General features: G+C 33.7%; 3 protein-coding genes across 4 annotated transcripts; 1 reads left to right on the forward strand and 2 right to left on the reverse strand.

Moving 5' to 3' along the window:
• The first annotated feature begins 1,703 nt into the window (after positions 1–1,703).
• Positions 1,704–8,259, forward strand: LOC123911343 (protein RAE1-like). Its single transcript, XM_045962747.1, has 11 exons — positions 1,704–1,878; positions 1,946–2,032; positions 2,156–2,233; positions 2,486–2,679; positions 2,808–2,949; positions 3,712–3,792; positions 4,520–4,648; positions 5,931–6,008; positions 6,113–6,184; positions 7,338–7,418; positions 7,907–8,259. Exons 1-11 carry the CDS (start codon positions 1,822–1,824, stop codon positions 7,955–7,957), a joined length of 1,050 nt encoding a protein of 349 aa, XP_045818703.1. The 5' UTR covers positions 1,704–1,821; the 3' UTR covers positions 7,958–8,259.
• Positions 8,260–9,575: 1,316 nt separating this feature from the next.
• Positions 9,576–15,172, reverse strand: LOC123911345 (BRASSINOSTEROID INSENSITIVE 1-associated receptor kinase 1-like). 2 transcript variants are annotated; one of them, XM_045962749.1, is made up of 12 exons: positions 14,934–15,172; positions 14,566–14,682; positions 13,913–14,045; positions 13,750–13,821; positions 13,117–13,260; positions 12,179–12,250; positions 12,019–12,090; positions 11,859–11,935; positions 11,517–11,648; positions 11,070–11,411; positions 10,346–10,740; positions 9,576–10,217 (listed from the first exon to the last, which is right to left on the reverse strand). In XM_045962749.1, the coding sequence occupies exons 2-12, from the start codon at positions 14,645–14,647 to the stop codon at positions 9,894–9,896; spliced, it is 1,845 nt and encodes a 614-aa protein (XP_045818705.1). In that variant the 5' UTR covers positions 14,648–14,682; positions 14,934–15,172; the 3' UTR covers positions 9,576–9,893. The 2 variants fall into 2 exon arrangements, with proteins under 2 accessions (XP_045818705.1, XP_045818707.1); XM_045962751.1 differs by having other exon boundaries at positions 9,642–10,217; positions 14,943–15,155.
• A 526-nt stretch (positions 15,173–15,698) lies between these two features.
• LOC123911344 (BRASSINOSTEROID INSENSITIVE 1-associated receptor kinase 1-like) lies at positions 15,699–22,475 on the reverse strand. The gene is made up of 11 exons (XM_045962748.1): positions 21,921–22,475; positions 20,334–20,466; positions 20,183–20,254; positions 19,600–19,743; positions 18,895–18,966; positions 18,700–18,771; positions 18,532–18,608; positions 18,049–18,177; positions 17,604–17,945; positions 16,932–17,326; positions 15,699–16,456 (listed from the first exon to the last, which is right to left on the reverse strand). The coding sequence occupies exons 1-11, from the start codon at positions 22,012–22,014 to the stop codon at positions 16,133–16,135; spliced, it is 1,854 nt and encodes a 617-aa protein (XP_045818704.1). The 5' UTR covers positions 22,015–22,475; the 3' UTR covers positions 15,699–16,132.
• Between the last annotated feature and the right edge of the window lie 579 nt (positions 22,476–23,054).

A 23,054-nucleotide genomic window follows, 5' to 3' on the forward strand; every position in this document is an offset into this window, starting at 1 on the left:
AAGAAAAATTACCAACTACGAATGAAATTGTTTTACCTTAATTTTATGTTGTTTTCTAGACAACATAAAATTGGATCACCAACTACTAGTGGAAGTGAAAGTCTTCTGGCTCGTTCACTCTCGCAATCAAAAGAAAGTATCCATTCCCACATAATGCAAGAATAGTGAGACACGCCTTATTGCTACGTTCTGCATGTCACCTTAATTAGTGAAAAGGAAGGACCAGAGATCAAATGAAATCATCCGCTCCTTTTCATTTGGAGGCGATACAGATCAATGTGTCATAGTGACTCACCAATGAAAATATATTCAATTTATATATATTCAACCTTTATTCTTTAATTAATATTGTGTACTATATATATTTTTTATAAGTAGTCTAATGGCTTTCACTAGTGTTTGATGTCAAACTCCTATTTCTATATAAAATATAATGTTTATATCAATTGAAGTAAACTCATCGGAATATTTGTCTATCTATGATACTATACAATCACTAAATTTTACTATTATGCATGTATGACAATCAATAATAACCAAAATTAATTTATTATTCATTTATATTTTTCAAACAAGGGATTAGTTATTTAGTTTAACGATTAAGTCTCCAATATATTTGACCTAATTTAATTAATTTTATAAGAGTGACACACAACTATAATTCATCTATTTTTTCCTCGTTTAAACAAATTGACTTCAACAACAAAAACAAGGTAATCAACTGCACAAAGCAAGGACAATATCACATTCAATCATTTAACAAAGACAATATACAGAGGCTCAAGATGCCGTTCTCCATGATGGACAGGTTATAGAGGTCCAAATGTGGATGTTTATTATAATGAATTTGATGATTGGAATGATGACACGGTTGATGATGATGATGATGAGTTTGATGATGTTGAAGTGGTAGATGCTATTATTGATTTTGAGTTTGACACTCTTGCTCGGACTTTACTTGATGTTTTAGAAGGCAGGGAGAAAATGCAGGCGACTTTTGAAATAAGTTGAGTATGAACAAATAGCTAATGGAGAAGCTGGAAATTTAAGTATAATGTAGAAGCTGAAAATTTAGATAGCGGAGATGATGAAACTTCTTCTAACGGAGAAGATGAAAATTAAGCAAATATCAAGGGCAAAAAGGAAATATAGAAGGCTATGATTTAGTATTAAATTAAACAAATATCTAAATTTTGCAATAAATCAAAATCCAAAACTACATAAAGACAAGGTTGGTTGAATTGGCCACATCTTCACATATCTAGTTGACTACTATAGATTCAACTTACTATCATAATAGATTCACGCAGTTTGTATTTGATCACAGCTGTTAATTTAAAATCAGATTATCTAAATCAAACGACTAATAACAATAGCTACGTTGTCTTAAAAAAAAAATAATAGCTACGTTAAATCCAATTCCGTTGTAACAAAAACAAAAAAAAAGAAAATCCAATTCCGTTGAATGCTACTTGTAATTTTCACACATCTAGTTGACTACTACGGACTGAATTTATTACCATAACATATTCAGGCAATTTCACATTATACTTGATCAGGACCGTTGATTTTAGATTAAATAGTCTAGATCAAACAGCTGATAACATTAACTGCGGTAAATCCAAAAAAATCGCATAAGTAAGTAAGCAAGCGTGGTAATAACGCAGGGTCGTATAATTCGATACCTACACCTCCCTACACTCACACAAAACCTCCACTCTACTCAACTTAACACAAACAGCGTTTTCTTTCTCTCTTTTCTTCTAACTAACTCCCTCCAATATTTCTTCACTCCGTCAAAAATTTCACTGTTTGAGTTCAATGGCGAATTTCTTGTCAAACTCTTCTTCCAATCCAAACCCTAACAAATCCATTGAGGTATCTCTAAATTCTTCTTCATGCATCATCATCATCCTCTTTCTACATCATTCATTTTTCTTTGCAGGTGAATCAGCCTCCAACTGATTCTATTTCAAGTCTCAATTTCAGTCCCAAATCCAACTTACTCGTTGCAACTTCATGGGATAATCAGGTCTTCACTTCTTCAATGCTATGCTATTCATTGATTTTTTTTTTGTTATTCTTGCAATTTCGTCTTCTTGTTCTTGTTGTGTATGAAATGATTTAGTTCGATTAATTTTGATTTCTGTTTTAGGTTCGATGTTGGGAGGTAGCACGTGATGGAGCAAATGTTGCTACTATGCCTAAGGCTTCTATAGCACATGATCATCCGGTAATGTATTTCACTTTTGTTTAACTGCCATTAGCATCTTCATCGCTTTGTTTGTGCTCGACTCGATTATATGCATGATTTAAGAACTCGATCAATTTAATTACATATAATATATAAAAAATAATTACAAGTGAACAAAAGGTAGACCGGCAACAAGTTGCGCTGCTAAACCTTTCTGTATAGCAAAACTCGATTAGATTCAATTTCTATTTGCGACTTCATAATAATAATGCATAGTATCTTTTTGCAAAGGTTTTGTGCTCTGCTTGGAAGGATGATGGAACAACTGTTTTTTCTGGTGGATGTGATAAGCAAGTCAAAATGTGGCCACTGTTGTCAGGAGGACAACCAATTACTGTAGCCATGCACGATGCACCTATCAACCAGATTGCTTGGATTCCTGAGATTAACCTTTTAGCCACAGGAAGCTGGGACAGGACTATTAAGTAATGTATCTTACTATCTTACTATTTTTGCGTTTTTCTGATTAGATATGTTATGGAATTGGATCTTACTATTTTACTTTATCTGGTGTTTTCTTCCTCTTCTCATGACTTTTCCTGGTCGCTTTTAGGTATTGGGATACAAGGCAACCAAATCCAGCGCACACACAACAACTCCCGGAGCGCTGCTATGCAATGACAGTGAAACATCCTCTCATGGTTGTTGGTACTGCTGATAGAAACCTTATTGTTTACAACTTGCAAAATCCTCAGGTAACACTTTCTTTGTCATTAATTGACCATATTTTCCATTTTCATGTAATTAACTTGTGACATCGACACAATTTTATCTACAGATTTTCATAAAGTGGTTGTGTTTCTTTTTCTTGCGTATAAAATCATAAAACTAGAACTCTTTTAGGGAGAAGATGAATCACATGAGGATAATACATCATGCAGGGCCTCTTTTTAGTTTGGGGTTGCACATCCTAACCCAATTGACATTAAATGCAAGTATTCACTCATGTATCATAGCACCAAAAGTTCAAATACCGTAGTGTTATTGGAAACTGGATAGAGCCTCTTCTAAAATAGGAGATTTCCTACCATACAAAAATCAAAATTAAGCGTTTATATTTTACATCAAAACATGTATCACGTAAGGAGCTTGGATCTACCAATATGTTAAAGTACAGATAATTTACCCAAGTCGTTCAATTATTTACAGCTCCAAGTCCCTAATTACATTTTCCCACCAGGCGTTCCTTGCTTATAGGAACATTTAATGGAAGTCTGGCTTTAAGTGCTTCTAACCAGACATCATCAAGATTTTCTTTCTTATGCTTGGAATACATCTATGTGTGTGTGTGCGCGCGCATTCAATATTTCCATTTTGGGCATTCAATATGCTATCATTAAATTGACGTGTTTTCTTATGTATGGCCAGTTGCTCACTATTTATTCAGTTGATCATTCTTTTAATGCTTTCAGTTTTGCAAGTACCTCTTAGCTTTGACCATTGTTCACTTGCAACAGGCTGAATTCAAGAGAATTGTTTCGCCCTTAAAGTATCAGACAAGGTGCCTTGCTGCATTCCCTGATCAACAAGGTTTCTTGGTATGCATCACTCCTCACTTCTTTTACATCTTTGAATGCTTATATGTATTTGACAAATCTTATTTCCTATCCTCATTTTATCTGTGAAAGTGATATCCAATTCTTCCCAATAGGGCGCTCCTATTTAATATCTGTGGAATAACATTTTCCTGCCAAAATTAGAATGTGCAGACAGGAGAATGAACGTTATCTTGTAAATTGATGATAAGTTGGTTGTGGTAATAGTATGAATCAATTAAGATTATTTTCTCTGAAAATGTAAAATTTTAGATTTCACAAATTTGTTAGCATTTTTTAAATGAGAGATGTAATTGGAGTTCTGCTAGTGTTACATCAGATTGCCAAGTGGATTACTCTTCATTGATTAACATTCTGTTTGAGTAGGCTAAAAGAAATAAGGCAATTTTGAACTGTACTCCATTCGCTGTCCTTTTCTACCTTTTGACCAAAACTAATGATCATCTATTTCCCTAAAATATCTATGAGGCATCTCTGTTTTAGAGAATAATTTGCAAAATATCCTTGTCTTCCAGATTATCTTTGCTGTGTAAGTCTTTAAGTCTTCACTTGTAAGCCTACAACAACTGAAGCTTGTTATCAATAGTGGAATCGGTTATGTTGGTCAAACAATGTCAATAGTGAACTTTATCTAAACACACATAATTTACTTGCAATCTAGACCAATTAGTTTGGGCTGTTGAAACTGACACTACTTGCTGGGCTGTAGGTTGGATCAATAGAAGGAAGAGTTGGAGTGCATCATTTAGATGATAGTCAGCAGGCTAAAAACTTCACTTTCAAATGCCACAGAGAGGGGAATGAAATATACTCGGTCAACTCTTTAAATTTCCATCCTGTAAGATTTATGGTTCCATCTTGGCCTTACTATTCTGCTTTAATATGGTTGGTTTACTTTACATTGTTGAAGTTGTAATGTTATCTTTGCATTATCAGTAATAGGTATGATCTTTTCACCTTCTTTTCTCTCTTTTTAATCAATTATACGGTGTCAATTGCACCTGTTTCTGGTTTACTTACACTGCTGAAAAATATTTTTATTACCTTATTTTAATGATAAAGAAACTAAGAACACAGTTCACTCAGCTTGAAACTTATGCACTTTATTCTCGTAGGAAACTCTGTCATCCCATACCACACCTCTGAATTTTTATAATAGAAGTAATATTTTTATATTGATGAATTGCCATTGCTTTATTTTTCTGTGGTTATTCAATTATCATTTGGCTATATCAAAAATCTCTTCATCCCAATATCTCTGGAGAAACAGACTTTACATTGATCTTGAAAGAACCTATTGATCCCAAGTGCTAGGGCGAGCATGCTGTCAATCTTAAATATTATCTGATTATATATGTGTGGTATGCTGATTGCTGGTACCCATTGGAACCAAAAGATGGAATTATCCTGCAGTACTGATTTAAAGAAATCTAAATTCTTATGGAAATTAATCATGAAATTGAAAACCAACCAAGCATGAAATTTCTGTATGAATAAATGTTGTTTTCCTTTTTAAAATTTGATAAAAATTGATGCCATCATGAATTATTAAAAATGCAATTTAGCTATCTAATTGAAATAACACTCTTACTGATTAGTGTTATTAATCTTAGTGTTATATAAAAATGACAAATGTTAGTTGTTATTTTGTTAGTGGGCAGAGTTAAACTCGTGACTTCCTTATCTCTCATAAAATATATTAAAAATGTAAATTCTATGTTTTTTTAACACATTTTATTGTTTTGTTCTTAACACTCGGTTCTTTGATGGTCATACTCATACTGACAATGACACAATGCAAATTAATAATGTGGTGAATTAAGTAAAAATTTCTGCTTACCCTTTATTGCAGTTCATGAAACTTTTGTGTGGAATGTAGATGTTTAGTAGTAGAAATACTCGTGACTTCTATTTCTCCGAAGATCTACAGTGCCGTCATATATTGACACCTTTATTAATTACATTTTTTGTTAAAATATCTTCAGTATCCTATACCTTCAGTTATGGAATTTTGCACAAACTTTGCTTCAATTCTATTTTGAGTTTTGGCAAATGTGTACCTTTCTTTTGTCGCTTTAGTCTGTTCTCATTCCTCCCCGGTAAATATTTGATTTTTTTAGGTGCACCACACATTTGCTACTGCTGGTTCTGATGGTGCTTTCAATTTTTGGGACAAGGATAGTAAACAGAGGCTTAAGGTTATTTCAATCTATTATCATTCATTTAATTCCCAACCGATGCACATTATAGTGATATTTTGGCATAATACATGCTTATCTAATGTGATCTTCTCTTGTTTCAGGCCATGTTAAGATGCAGCCAACCTGTTCCTTGCAGCGCCTTCAACAATGATGGTTCAATATATGCTTACGCAGTATGCCCGCTATCTCATTCCACTTAAGTTTGCAACTTTGTTGAATAAGTTTTGCCAACCTTTTTCTGTCATGCATACTTTTTTACTCTAGCATTAAATTGGGGTTTTGTTTTCTTCTGCTACTTTTTAGTTCTTGTTCAGTTAGTTATAAAGATAACTTGCAAAAACGTTCCTTGAGCTCAGCGTGTGTGTGAGAGGACTTCAAAATGCATGATAACTGTTCAGAATTTTCAAAGTAGGTGTTCTGAGCCTACTAACAGAATAAGGGATTTAGAAAGAGGTGTCAAACAGAGAAGAGAAAAATACCTCCTTTATTGAATATTGAATGGCAACAAAGAAAAGAAAAAAATTATCTTTCCGTTTCTTATTATAAAAAACAAGGGTTTTCCTTAACAGAGTAAATGCTTAGTTCCCAATTGCTAACAAATCTCCATGCCTTTCCCTTCTATATCTCCTACCATTTAAGCTAAGCCTCTTCCCTTTCAGTTATAACCATATAACTTCCTGAACCTCATAATATTAAAAGGGGGAGAAAAATATGTCAGACTTATAGAGAAACTGCGAGAGGAGTTGGAGATCTCATGGTTTTTTATGAACTTGCTTTGAGAATTGAGAAGCATCACGGTTTTTACTCAAACATTACATGCATAGAACATATCTTATGCTCATCTAAATAAGATTTTTCTAAGTTTCATGTATTATACTTGCAGACTTTATGGCCACTAAGGTGTGGTTTGACTGCAATGATCAATCAAAACCATTAGGTTTTATTCAAAATTTAAATTTTATTAAAATAAATTTGAGAAATGTCTTTTATAACTGGACTCTTTTAAAGTTTCTTAGTCAATTGCTTTCTTCTACCCCGTGTAATTAGACAATTTTTCATTTGATCCACTTTTCTTACTAGAACTGCTGTTAATAAAAATACTTTCCATAGGATGTTAAATTTTTTCTTTAATGATGTTAATCTGCCAATGGAAATTTGTGTGTAAAATTTACTTCTGTTAGCAAATTCCCTTCTAATTGTAGTTCAGAACTTGCTGATAAAATGATTTTGAATTCATAAGACTAGTAGATGAGCTGCCTTAATGGAAGTATTTTTATTATTTATATTAAAACATGTGGAATTGATATACTTATTTCCTACTTGTAGGTTTGCTATGACTGGAGTAAAGGGGCAGAAAATCATAATCCGGCAACAGCAAAGACCAACATTTTCCTGCACTTACCACAGGTATTTGGTTTGGCTACTCCTATGAAGCCCATATACTCCAAAATTGCTAAAACATTTCTGTTGTATTGTATCCATATTCTATACCAATATGCATACAAAACTCTTGCATGTGTATCCAAGATTGTTTCCTCCATGTTTATCTTTATTTTAAAAAAAAAACCTATTGATTGATACGCATGGGATACAATTCCAAAAACTTGTCTTAAAGTTTCTTGTCTAGTCTTATTCTTAATCAGAGTGAGAAGAATTGGAGTGCATGCTCCTTTATTTATTATTTGAATAGAAATATAATGCATTCGAAAAGGAATAACAATTGGTTTGTGTATTCCAACCTTTGACTTTTGTTTAAGAAAGATATGAGATATACTGGTTTGTGCTATGGCATATTCCCATAGCTTATACACATGTATCATACCAAGTTCCTGGACTTCATATCTAAAAGAATATTCTTCTATCATCTGTTACTAATATGTTCCTGTGAGAGGCAGGAATCTGAGGTCAAGGGCAAACCGCGCATTGGTGCGACTGGAAGAAGGTAGAGGACGCTGCTCTCCGATCTCGTTGTGGGGTGTGCATACTTTGAAGATATTATCGACTGATGCTTAGTGATATTTTTCATTCAGTGTACGTATACTAATGCAAGTATGTATGTTGTGTGCTTTTTCTTTTCCAGTTTTATGATCAGAAGTTTTTTCATGACTCTGCAAAACGAGACTTTTAGGTGTATATGTCAATTTCATTGTTGAATTTTATAAAGGATATAGAAAATTAGCTGTAAAATCAAGTGTTATAAATATTTTACCCTTCAGTATATGTATGATCAACATATAAATTTTGTTGATATTGTACAGAGTGAGTGAGGTGAGGGAGAAAACAGGGGAATGGGAGGAGGGTGGTATATATTTTAATAGAAAACAGTTGAATGACTGGTCAGTAAGATGAGACTTGAATGAATGACTGACGGATTGAATGAATAGGAAGGTAGTCATGTGAGTATCTAACTTACCAAACCAAACTAACTAGTCAATGGCTCAATGCTCACTCACTCACTTGCCACCCTCTATCACCTCCACGACGCCACACCGCCTTCCAGATCCTCGCCAATCCCTAAATCTCAACAGCCACAACTTGCTTACCGACCTTTGAGTAATAGCCTTGTAGTTGAGATTGGGGTGATTGACGATGATTTGGGAGGTAAAGCGAACAATGAAGGAGAGTTTTTCTGTGTTTGAAGAGAAGTGATTGCATGAGAGAAAGGATTTGAGAGTGGAAAGGTTTGAGATGGATTATGGGTTTGATGAGGCGTTGAAAAGAGAAAGACGAGAGTGTTGAGTGGGTTTGGATATGCATGTGAGCGAGGGAGTGATGCAGAACACCATCATCATATATGAAATTTTACTAAAATTCATCAATCATATGATCCTATCTTGCAAAATAATTACCGCTACAGAACATTTGGGTTGAAATATTACAAAAGCTATTCCAAGTTTACTATGAACTTCATTTATTTTTCAATCAAACATATGACCAGCAACAGTATAGCTAAAGGGTAATATACTCACCGGAAAGCTAAAGGGTAATATTTTATTTTTGGTTGCAAGCTAAAGGGTAATTTAAAAGCACACATTTTTAACGGGTAGAAACATTTATTGAACAATTAAAAGTTTCAGAATCTTTAAGACCAAAAAAAAAAAAAAAGCTTCAGAATCTTGACCAAAAATAACCTTCATAGATTGCTTACGCTTGTGATGAAACTTGAAAGAGTCAAGACAAAATAACCACTCACTTTCCACATTTGAAGAAGCTTTAAGCAGCAAATGAAGCACCAAAATTGCCTAAAATAGAAGGAAGCTTTTGTATGTCACGCCAATTAAACATCTATATCTACGAACCCTTCTTTTTTTTTTGGTTGAATTAACTCTTTGGTTCTTAAGGAAGAGGGTCCGATAATATAGAGTTCGGCCGCGAGATAACTAAAGTCTGGTCAAGAATTGTTTCCACTAGAAATCGAACTTGAGTTCTCTCGAACGATTCGTCTTGAGAGAGCGAACCCTTCTTTTCTATCATATCATATATGTTGATTTTTTTTTTTTTGTCTCACATATTGGTTGATTTTAATGATAAAATTAGTATTATTTAATAAAACACTCTTATTAATTGTAGTTAGTGGAGTGAAATTCAATAAAATTGCATATATTTCCATAAAAAGCTCTATTACTAGATTCTCATACATACAATAGCAAAAGTGTTGGTTGCTTTTGTCCTACACTTTATCCTACAACTTGACAATCCAGTAAACATTACAAACTTCTTTCTTAAATAATAATAACTTGATCAATGGACATGTAACCTGACCATACAAGATCATTTCAAAAAGATGAAAAGAAAAATTAAGTAGATGAGATGGTGAAAAGCATATGCACAATTAGTCATGAAGTTTATCTTTTTCAGGCAGAGGAAGGAATGTTAAAGGGATCATCTAGGTCCTGAGAGTTCATCTGGCTGAATATTTGAAGTTGAATCTGCCACTATCCAATTTGCATTAGGGTAATGCATGCGATAGCTGCTAAAATCTTGCCGATACGTTTCTTCTTTCTGCCATTGCTCCCATTTTTCGGTCAAACCATCGCCTTCTAGCATTCTAACCACCTCGGACATCTTTGGTCTTTCCATAGGGGACCCTTGTGTGCATAGTAAAGCCACTTGGAATAACTGCTCTACCTCATCATCGTCATAATTTCCTTTTAATTCTGGATCTACAAGTGTTTCCAACTTCTTCTCTGTGAGTAGTCCTTTAACCTGGATTCAAAACAATGTCAAATGCATGCCAGTGTTTGAGGCAGAACTTCATCAAAAATCACTGTAAATACATGATTAACAAAAATTGTTCAAATACTAATGACATTTAAAGATAATTAAAAACCTACCCAATCAAGTAACATCACATCATCATCACCGGCAAGACGTGCAAGATCAAAAGCCCTCTGTCCAGTTATTAGTTCAAGAAGCGTCACACCATATCCAAAAACATCGGTCTTTTCTGAAGACTTTCCAGTTGACAGGTACTCAGGTGCTATATGCCCAAGCGTACCACGAACAGCAGTAGTAACATGAGTGTCTTTGCAATTCATAACCCTTGCTAAACCGAAATCTCCAACAACTGCTACAAATTCATCATCCAACAATATATTTGCAGCTTTCACATCACGATGAATAATCTTAGGGTTACAATAATCATGCAAGTAAGCAAGCCCCCTAGCAGCTCCCAGCGCAATATTCTTCCGCGTTGTCCACTCAAGCGGTGGTTGAGAGTCATTACGTTCTACAACAATACAATCAATATACAACACAGTTATAATACGAAACTGCAAATTTTGAATTCCACAGTAAGAGCATTCATTTGCATTAGAAAAATTGATCTATTTAAGAATTTCCATGTTTGTGTAGCTGCTAGCTAATATCTACGAAATACTCATTGCTATTTTTTCAATGTTAAATCAAAATAAACCAGAAACAGATTTAACATTGAACACAAACACTTCTGACATTTCTACCAGGAAAGGATATATGAGAGCGAAGATTTATACACAAGGGAGGAAAGTAAATTATGACTAAATAAAAGCAATTCAAATACTGAGCTAATAGCGGTACCTCGTAAACATGATGCTACACTTCCATTAGTCATCAAAGGATATACAAGCAAACGTTCGGTAGATGTCATGCAAAAACCACAAAGCCGGAGCAAATTACGATGCACAGCCATGCTGATCATTTCCACTTCTGTCTGAAATTGCAGGTCATCACCCTGTGCACGTTCCTCTTTAAGTCGTTTTACTGCTACAAGAGTACCATCAGCTAAGCGTCCTTTATAAACCTTTCCAAATCCACCTCTACCTAGAATGTTTTCGTTACGAAAGTTATCCGTTGCTACTCGAAGCTCATGTAGTGAAAACCTTTTAAGCTGACCAAGGTGAACTTCAGGATCCTCCTCAGCTGCCGCAGTAAAAGACACACAAAATGTTGATTCTCCAGTAATTAATAACTATAGAATATAGCATTTATGAGCATGTATACTATCTTTTCTGTTATTTAACTAACCAGGAACGTCATAGAAATGATCTTGTGGTTTTTTTTTTCGGCGCCAATAAATAATTGCAATTGCAGGGGCAGCAAATAATAGAGCAGCACCAACAGCAACTCCTCCAGCAATAGCCCCAGTATCAGTGGAACCTGAAAAAAGGATTGACAGTTTAGGTGAAATGGTTTATTATCCCGTCTTAAAATTAAATTTTCGAAAAAAAAATAGTTGAGTTTGATTTCAATTCAAGAGTGTAATGTCTTACAAGCAAGCTAGTGTAATATTCTGACCTGAAGCTTACAGTTTAAGTTATTCTTTAACAATTTAAAAACATTGTCAACAAAAAACAGACATCAATGAACCTGAAGAAGCTGGTGATGGTGGAGAAATTGGTGCAGGAGTGATTGTTGGTTGTTTCAAGCGAGGATTATTATGATAACTGTAAAGTGGAACACAGCATTAGCAAAGTTTCAGGTAATCTGTCAACAATATGATATAGATATGTACATAATTTGCACTGACCTGACAGGGGTAAATAATAAAAATGAACCATTCACTGGAACATCCCCTTCTAGATTGTTGCTTGAGAGATCACTGTACTCCAAGATGACCGTTGTGTCAATTTACACACGGAAAAATATGATTCTAGTATAAATAATCTAAATAAAGGAGTAACACTCACAGAACTTGCAGCGTTGAAACATTTGTCAATGACATGGGAATGCCGCCAGTCAAGGTGTTATTATTGAGACGCCTATTTTGGAGAGCAAGATGAATAATTAGTTTTCGATACACAACTGATAAAGTAGAGTAATATATCATTATAGGTGACTAGTTATCAAATGCATAAAGAAATAAAGAAGGGTAGATAACAAAATTCTACTATGCAAAGTGAAATTGACAAAAATGGAAATTATATCTCACTCAAGGCATAACTGATACATTCCTTAATGAGAGGTCTAACACAAACAAAATCCTAGCAGAGCTCACCATGTTTTTAATCTTTTATTTATATTACAAGTTTTCGTACAAGGGTCGATGATATATAGACAACATTGGTGTCTGATGTATTAGTACATTAGTGTGTGTACAAATAAACAAGTACTACGTTAAATTGGTTACATCTTTGATGGACAGAGAGCGAGTTGATCAAAACATGTAACAGATACTGTTAAGATTTCTTTCATCTGACTCAAGGGTGGAAAACATGCAGTATTAGTTGGCCTAAAATAAAATTTCATCTTAACTAAAGGCCAAACTCCACCAACTTGGTCAATAGCCTTAAGTCTTTACTAATAATTAGAAATACCTTAAATCTTTCAATCAATTGTCATGTAATCACACTATTGCATCACATAATAATAACCGGCAGCAGCAGCAAAATTGAAAATAGGACTACAAAACCTAACGTAATAAAATCAATTTTTAGGCATGCATTTTTGTATATTGCAGCTATGCTGAAAATGTAATGGTCATGTTGTATAGCCTACAAAATCCACCATATTTTGCATTGGAAAACACAAAAAATAGATGTTGAACAAGGTAAAGGAAGAAAAAATTTGAAACAGACATAAATAAATTTTGCAGATCAAAGATATGAGAATAATGAGTATGTCATACAGGAAACGTAGTTTTTGAAGCTTGCCCAATGTATTCGGTATAGTACCACTTAAATTGTTCAGGTAAAGATCCAAGCTCTCCAAGCTTGTCAAATTTCCGAGCTCTTCTGGGATTGTGCCTGTTATTTTATTATTATACAGTGCCCTGGCATTGAAAAGAGAAGAAAGTTCAGATTTGTGCAAGCAAAAAAGTTCAGCAGGTAAGGTAATAGGACAATATATCCTAAAAAGCCATTCGGGAATATGCTAACTAAGAATGCGGGATGGAGCACTGAGTCCGAACGCTATGTTGAATGTGCGACCAACACTACACTACATAGGTAGAGTGACTGAATTCCATAGTAAATTCCTAAACCGGAACCGCTTTGCACCGCTGATAGACTACTTAAGATTCAATTCAAAAGGCCCTACTCAGTTTCGCAAGCCTATAAATAATTGAAAGGTGACAAAAATCACATTAATATAATTTGAATGAAGATGATATGTTGTGAACTCGACTAACAAACCGAAATAGACGGCTACTTAATATAGAGTTACTTATTATAAGAGTATCAATCAAGAAACAAGGATGAGCTTAATCTGCTCAGAAACAGTCAAATTTACTTAACAATATCATATATGAATCACAACTTACAAAGACTTCAAATTTGAGAGATCACCAAGTTCTGGAACTAGTGTACCAGAAAGATCCATATTTCCAAGATCACTGTCCAAAAATAAATAATTTTAATTCAATGCATGAATGAACATTCATAAAACTACTACAGGTAAAAATGATACGGAGTATATCAACTTACACACGGGTCACAGTTTTATCAGCATCGCATTCAACATGAAACCATGTGCAGGGATTGATAAGGGTATTATCCCAACTTTGAAGAGCACTTTTAGGATCATTCAAGCTGCTCTTCAATGCATACAGGGCATCACCTGTGCTAAAAAAACCAATCTTAAGTTTAATTCTTGAATAAATAACGTGTATGTTTGGTTCTGCAGTGATGAGATATTGAGTTTGGTTAACGGTGAGCTGAATGTAAAGTGGTTTATGTTTAGATGCATTCGCGTAAAAGTGATTTTTGTGAATTCATTTTTTTTGAATATTTTAGATCAAACATATGATTGATTCCACTTCAACATGGAAGCTAAAAACAGTTGTTCAACCCAAAATTGATTCTAAAAATAAAACCAAACATCAAAAAATCTGGTCAAACCAAGTTTAACCTTTGCAAACTCAAGTTTGGAATTTTCTGTTGTTGAAACAAACAAAAACATCATATGATCAATAACAACTAACAATGAAGCTAAAGGACAACCTTTTTTTTTTTTTTTGAAACAGCTAAAGGACAACCTAGTAGATAAAAAATAAGTGAATTTTGACCCATTTAGCAAATAGAAACATTTATGAAAAAATTTAAAGCTTGATAGAGTAAAGAAAAAAGTAAGCACATACCTTCTGCATTGGAAGAAGCTTTAAGCAGCAAATGAAGCATCAAAATTGCCCAAAAAAGAAAACTTGAAGTCACTGTCTCCATGTTTATTCATAAACAAACACAAACTTTCTCTTGATCTACACGAAACCGATCATCATATAGCTTTTGTTAGTTTTCTTTACATGAATAATATTTACTTAGCGATACATGTTAATTTAATTAATAATTAATATAAAAATATTGTTTTGGATAAAACTTTGTTGAAAATTATTGTTTTTCATTCAACACAAAACTTTATATATTTGAAAATTCATCACAACATGTGACTTAACAATAAAGATTGTATAATATAATATGAAGTATGAACAATGAAGGGTCAAAGATGTACGCTTGTAACTATGGTATTGGTGGGTGGAGTTGGTGGTGGCCCACTCCAAAAGATTGCTTTGTGTCTCAAACTTTGGTTTTCTCCGGTGGCATTCCGGCAGAGAATTGCTTGGCCTCAGTACCATCTTCTTCATACAGAAATTGATGAGACACTTTAATCATGTGTTTGGGTTGATAAAGAAGTTGACCCACCATAGATGATTAAAGTTTGTGATATTTAAAAAGTAGTTAGTACATAAAATAATGAGTATATATGTATATATAAAAGTAATAAATAAATAATCATTGTTCAATGTGAGTATAACTCAGTTGACAGAAACATTGTAATATGCAAAAATCAGAGTTTGAATTTAAGATTCTCCACTTATTTATCTTATTTATCTTAAGAGGTGAAATTCAAACCATTGAATTACTTGAAAAGGAAAAAAAAAAAAAAAAACTTTTAGATTCTCTATTGTAATGTTTCATTTTAGTGGAAAACAACACCTAAAGCATAAAGAAAAGTTGTCCCTCAATTTCTCTGTCTTTTCATTCTTTTTCTGTTGATGGTTTAGGATTTCTTTATTGTTTCAAAGAATTAATGTGTAAGATTTTAATTTTAAAGTTCAACTCACAATGTCGATATGATTAGACCAAACATTTTCGTGCAGATTTGAAACAAAGACCTTACAGTTGTATGTAAGTTTTAAATTTAGGCCACAAAAGTAGGTTATAGCTTATGAAATGAAAGATTCCATAGGATTAATTAAATGGGAGATTCCAAATAGAAATTGAAAAAGAGATTCCATTATTTTCCAGAGATATATTTGCAGAGAAAGTACAATGCCACCCCTCTGAAGTACTACTTATTTCCAAGTCCTGAAGAAAATACAGAAATACAATAAAATTGCATATATTTTCATAAAAAGCTCTATACTAGTTTCTCATACATACAATGTCAAAAGTGTTGGTTGCTTGTGTCCTACACTTTATCCTGCAACTTGACAACCCAATAACAATTACAAACTTTTTTCTTAAATAATAATAACCTGATCAATGGACATGTAACCTGAACATGCAAGATAATTTCAAGAAGATTAAAAGAAAATATTAAGTGGAAAAGATGGTGAAAAGCATATGCACAAATCATGAAGTTTATCTCTTTCAGGCAGAGGAAGGATTGTGTATTCACTTGTCGATATGATAGAATCTTCAGGGGGATCATCTAGGACCTGAGAGTTCATCTGGCTGAATATGTGAGGTTGAATCTACTACTATCCAATTTGCATTAGGGTGATGCATGTGGTTGTTGTTAAAATCTTGTCGATACGTTTCTTCTTTCTGCCATTGCTCCCATTTTTCGGCCAAACCATCACCTTCTAGCATTCTCACCACTTCGGACATCTTTGGTCTTTCCATAGGGGACCCTTGTGTGCATAGTAAAGCCACTTGGATTAGCTGCTCTACCTCATCATCGTCATAATCTCCCTTTAACTCTGCATCTACCAATGTTTCCAACTTCTTGTCTTTGAGAAGTCCTTTAACCTGCACTCAAAACAATGTCAGACAGTTCTCAGCAATGATTGGTCAATATTTCTACCAGTGATTAGTATCCGTCAGGATATTATGTAATTTTGTCTTGATTATATTGATTTAGCTTTTCTTTTTTAGTTAATTGTTTCCCTAATTCTTGGGATTGATTAGGAGGAGCTCATGTCTATATATATGTGCCTTCTCCTTGTATAATGTAGACAAGATTTTCAGTCTCCAGGTGGCATCATAGTCTATCTAAGATCAATTGGGTTACCCGCTATAGACCACTCAAGTCATACTCTAGATGTCCAGTCCCTTAACGTGAGAGGAGTGTGTTAAGAGTCCCTTATAGAGATAAGACCTGAAAATGACTTTTTAAGTGGAGGCATCTCTCACTTTACAAGCCGAATTCTAAGATAGTGCATAGATCATTGTGAAGAGATTAATGCATTCCATGTTTAACAAAAATTGTTAATTAAAAACCTACCCAATCGAGCAACATAACATCATCATCATTGGCAAGACGTGCAAGATCGAAAGCCCTCTGTCCAGTTATTAGTTCAAGAAGCATCACACCATATCCAAAAACATCAGTCTTTTCTGAAGACTTTCCAGTTGACAGGTACTCAGGTGCAATATGCCCAATCGTACCACGAACAGCAGTAGTAACATGGGTATCTTTGTAATCCATAAGCTTTGCTAAACCGAAATCTCCCACAACTGCTTCAAATTCCTCATCTAACAATATATTTGCAGCTTTCACATCACGATGAATAATCTTAGGGTCACAATGATCATGCAAGTAAGCAAGCCCTCTGGCAGATCCCAGCGCAATATTCTTCCGCATTAGCCATTCAAGTGGCGGTTCAGACTCGCTACGTTCTACAACATCAAAATCAATATATAAAAACACGGTTTTAATATGCAACTGCAAATTCTGATTTTCAACAGTAAAAGCATTCATTTGTATTTGAAAATTTGAGCTATTGAAGAATTTTCACATTTTTGTGTTGGTGTAGCTTCGAGCTAATATCTAGGAAATACTAATTGTTATTTTTTCGATTAGAAATCAGAAACATACATATTTGGCATTGAACACTAGCATAGCACTTATAACATTTCTTCCAGAAAAGGATATGTGAGAGAAAAGATGGGGCACCTCGTAAACACGATGCTACACTTCCATTGGCCATGTAAGGATACACAAGCAAACGTTCGGTAGATGTCATGCAAAAACCACGAAGCCGGAGCAAATTACGATGCACAGCCATACTGATCATTTCCACTTCTGTTTGAAATTGCAGCTCCCCGCCCTGTGTGCGTTCCTCTTTAAGTCTTTTTACGGCTACAAGTGTGCCATCAGCTAAGCGTCCTTTATAAACTTTTCCAAATCCACCTCTACCTAGAATGTTTTTGTTACTGAAGTTATCTGTTGCTACCAGAAGCTCACGAAGAGAAAACCTTTTAAGCTGACCAAGGTGAACTTCGGGATCCTCCTCAGCTGCCACAGTAAAAGACAAAATGTTGGTTCACCAGTAATAAATATATAATTCAGTATTTATCAGCATGTATAACCATGTTTTATTTTATGTTATTTAACTAACCAGGAACATCAAAGAAATGGTCCGCTGGTTTTCTTTTTCGCCAATACGCAAGTGCAATTGCAGGAGCTGCAAACAACAGAGCAGCACCAGCAGCAACTCCTCCAGCAATAGCTCCAGTATTACTACCACCTGCAAAAAGGATCAACAGTTTAGCAAGAAATTATTACTCGAAACAATAGATTGTGACTGATTGGAAAAAAAGAATCCCAAAGTTCAGTACCAAGTTGACCTAGTTTTATGAGTTGTAGAAAACCATCCCAAAGGTCAAGTGGTTTTTTAACCTGATATCAGTATCAAATTGACCTAGTTTGGTTGTTTTTTCCTGTCTTAAAATTAAACGTTCGAAAACAAATCGAGTTTGGTTTGATGTTGAACTCGAGAGTTATGAGAAAGCTAGAGTTATATTCTGAATTGAAGCTTTAGTTCAAGTTATTCTTTTAACAATTTAAAATCATTGTCAATAAAAAACAGACATCAACAAACCTGAAGAAGATGGGGACGGTGGAGAAAGTGGCGCAGGAGTATTTTTAGGTTGTTTCAAGCGAGGATTATTTGTATAACTGTAAAGTGGAACACAGGGTGTTAACAAAGTTTCAGGTCATCTGTCAACAATAAAACATACTAGATAAGAACATAATAATTTCCACAGACCTGATAGGGGTAAACAATGAAAATGAACCATTCACTGGGACGTCCCCTTCTAAATTGTTGTTTGAGAGATCACTGTATTCCATGATGGCCGTTGTGTCAGTTTACACACATCGAAATATATGATTATAGTATAAACATGACTCTACTTTCACATTAATAACTTATGTCAAATATAAATGAGGGAGTAACACTCACAGAACTTGCAGCGTAGAAACATTTGTCAAAAGCACAGGAATGCGGCCAGTTAAGGTGTTATTATTGAGACGCCTATTTTGGAGAGCAAGATGAATAATTAGTTTGCTATATACAACTGATAAAGTAGAGTAATAAATCATGATAGGAAACTAGTTATCAAATGCATAAACAAATTTTGTTTATTAGCATAGGAAGGGTAGATAACAAAATTCTATTATGCAAAGTGAATTTGTCAAAAATGAAAATTATATCTCACTCAAGACATAACGGATACATTCATAAACGGAAGTCTTAGTAACAAGTACATGAATGGATTAGATAATTATATTAGAAAATTTTACACGTCAGTGTGTATATAAATAAACAAGTAATTACACTGTTGCAACATTATAACCACCACCAAGTAATCACACTATTGCATCATAATCACACTATTGCATATAATCGCACTATTGCATCAATTAATTATAACCATCACCAGCAGAAATAACGAAAATAGTACTGTAGTTTTTTAAGCACTCATTTTTGTATATTACAACTTTGCTGGAAATGGAATGGTCATGTTGTAGAGGATACAAAATCTACTGAATTTTGCATTGGAAAATAAAAAGATGTTGAACAAGGTAAAGGAAGAAAAAAAAATGGAAACCAACATAAATAAATTTTGCAGATCAAAAATATGAGAATAAGGAAAGTATGTCGTACAGGAAACGTAGTTTTTGAAGGTTCCCCAGTGTACTCGGTATGTTACCACTTAAATGGTTCAAGTAAAGATCCAAACTCACTAAGTTTGTCAAATTTCCAAGCTCTTCTGGGATTTTTCCTGTTATATTATTACTGTAAAGTTCCCTGCCATTGAGAAGGGAAGAAAGTTCAGATTTGTGCAAACAAAAAAGTTCAACAAATAATTGAAAGGTGACAAATCACATTCATGCGATTTGTATGAAGCTGACATGTCGTGAACGTAAAAAGACAAACTGAAATAGAATGCCAAGTCGCCATGTATACTGTAAAGTTTATAATATTTCCTTCAAATATTTAGACAGCTATATCTCTAAAACTCAGATGATATCAAGTAAAGCTTGTGAAGATATTTAAAATTTCATGATTCAGTCTTCATTTCAATGATAAAAGATGTGGGAGCAGTACAATCCCCACTTACTTATATAAATTGAGACTTTCTACAGTTCTAAAATACAAGAATATCAATCAAGAAACAAGGTTGAGCTTAATCTTCTCAGGAACTGTCAAATTTATTCAACAATATCACATCTGATTCACAACTTACAAGTACTGCAAATTTGAGAGATCGCCAAGTTGTGTAACCAGTGTACCAGAAAGATCCGCATTTCCAAGATCACTGTCCAAATGTAAATAAATAAATCACTATGTGTACAAACATTCATAAAACTACATGTGAAAATGTCATATTAACTTACACACGGGTCACACTGTTATCACCATTGCACGTAACATGAAACCACGTACAGGGATTCACAAGAGTAGCATCCCAACTTTGAAGAACATTATTAGGATCATTCAAGTTACTCTTCAATGCATTCAGTGCATCACCTGTACTAAAAAGAATCAATCTTCAGTGACAGACATCCTTAATACTATTAACTTATGTGGAGTAGGAGTAGCATACGTTAGATTCAAGATCATTAACAAAAACCCTCGGGAGTTATAAGGTTAACTTGATATCTGAGGTGGGAGAGTTAAGGTGTGAAATGCTAAGGGTAGTCTCAGGTTTGATTCCCACCTCCAGCAAAAACTAACAAACTAACGATAACATACTAAGATTGTCCGTTTAAAAAAAGAAAAACTACTACATAACAAGAACCCCTAACCTTCACTGGTCAGCCTTAATAGCAAACACCTAAATACTAGGCCAACTAATATAAATGAAACCTATGTTGCATGGGTACTCCATTTTAGACCGAGTACCGGTACCGGGTACGTATCGGGTACCGGTACGCGTATGGTACTCCCCCGGTACGCACCGACGCCGTACCTAATTTTTTTGTTTGTTTTTTGCAATGGGTACACGCGTGGTACACCTGTGGTACGCGCGTGGTACACCAATCCAAAAAAACACGATTTTTTTCTCCTTTTTCTTTTATTATTAGTTTTCTTTTTATAGGAAGATTTACGATTTTTATTTGTTTATAATATATAGTTGATATTCGTAGAGATGAATGAGATTTATTTAATATATAGTTGATATTCTTGAAATTGCTAATCTTACTCGCGGTGAACCTAACTAGAGGTCACTCTTTTTAGTGATGATGAAGAGGGAAATAATTGACTCTTTTTGAGCTAATTGGTTTTTAATTTCATATTTTGATGTTTCGAACAATTTAAATTACATTTAAAGTGTGGTGTGATCTTTTTTATGTTTAATTATTTGTTTTAACAATATAACTATATTATTTGATATATATAATTATATTTAAAAAAAAAATTACAGGGACGTACCCGTACCTTAGTTTTTCTAAAAATGACGTACCCCGTACCGGTACCGGTACCGGGTACCGGTACCGTACCCGCACCCGGGCAACATAGAATGAAACAAATGTAATAAAAAAAATTAACAAGAATAAAAGCATTTTGATATATTGAATTCCTATATAATATAGCCAATCAAAGTGAAGCTTGGGATTAAGCACTAACCACTAAACAATCAAGAAACAGCTTAATCTAGTCATGCAGAACATCATATATAAAATTTACTAAAATTCTTCAATCATATGATCCTATCTTTTCTAACAAAAATCCTATAGCAACATCAAATTTGAGTTGAAATATTACAAAAGCTACTCCAAGTCTACTATGAAGTTTACAAAATTTCAATCAAGCATATTATGAACAGTAACAACAATAAAGGGCAACCTAGTAGATCAAAAATAGGTGATTAATTAACTTTCCTAACTAAGATGATTATAAAGCACCCATTTAGTAGATATAAACATTTATTGAACAATTAAAACCATCATAGAGTAAGTTCAAAAAAAGTAACCACCCACCTTCCACATTAGAAGAAGCTTTATAAACCAAATCAAACACCAAAATTGCCCAAAAAAGAAACCAAGCTTTATAAGATGAAGTCACTTGTTCCATTTTTTCTTCAATTACAAAACACTTTCATAATCATACACAAACAATTGATTTGATTCCCTAGTAACAAACAAAAACCCTCTCTTGATCTAAACGACACAAATCATTAAACTCCACAACATTTGACCAAGTTGACCAAATAGAATTTTTTTTGTGAAGTTGATAATTTGATGAAATCTAATGATGGGTAGCTTAAAAATCTATTCTTTTTTGGTTGTTAGTGTTGTTGGGATTGAATTGAAGGTGAAAAATGATACGGGTATGGTTGGTTTATGGTGAAAAATGCAGAGAAGGAAAGAACAGTTTTGAGAGAGAGAAAGAAAAGGTTAAAGAGAGAAGAATGGAAAAGCAAGTCAACGAATGAATGTTGCATCCTTTCTTTACTCAGAAATTTCTCATTCTACTCTGATTAATTATTATTCCTTTTTTTTTTTTTTTGCTAAATTTATTTGTTTTATTTATATGAATATTATTTTTGACTAATACATGAATATTATTATGAATAATGAAAGGTGATTAATTAATTTGAAAGTGAGATTAAGATATGAAAGAGATAGAGAGAGAGTAGGGTCAAAGATGCACGCATGCACGGCTGTGACTTGTCCCCACCCCACTCCAGGCTACCAGTGCATCTACTCTGCTGTAACCGGACTCGTTTTGATTGACTTATTTTTGAATTTATATATAAATGAGTTTTTATGTATAATTGTAAGATTTTTAAGGTAGTTTATTATAAAATGACTTATAAAGATATAATTTTTATCGGTAAAAACTTATGAATTAACACAAAAATTTATTTATTTGCATAAACTATTTTCATAAGTTCAAAAATAAATTGAATCTAAACGGACACTATAACCAAAATCAGATTAATAAAAATTAATATATTTGGAGTAAAAAGGAGGAATCCAATAATTTAGAATACGACCGCAAGATAAATAAAGTTTAGTAAGAATTGAACTCGGATTCTTTCAAATAATCTATCCTACGAGAAATGTATTAACCACTTTAATTCAATATCTTAGTTCTGATCTAAATACATT

This window comes from Trifolium pratense, linkage group LG2 (assembly GCF_020283565.1).
Source record: "Trifolium pratense cultivar HEN17-A07 linkage group LG2, ARS_RC_1.1, whole genome shotgun sequence".
In the NCBI taxonomy this organism is placed as follows: Eukaryota; Viridiplantae; Streptophyta; class Magnoliopsida; order Fabales; family Fabaceae; genus Trifolium; species Trifolium pratense.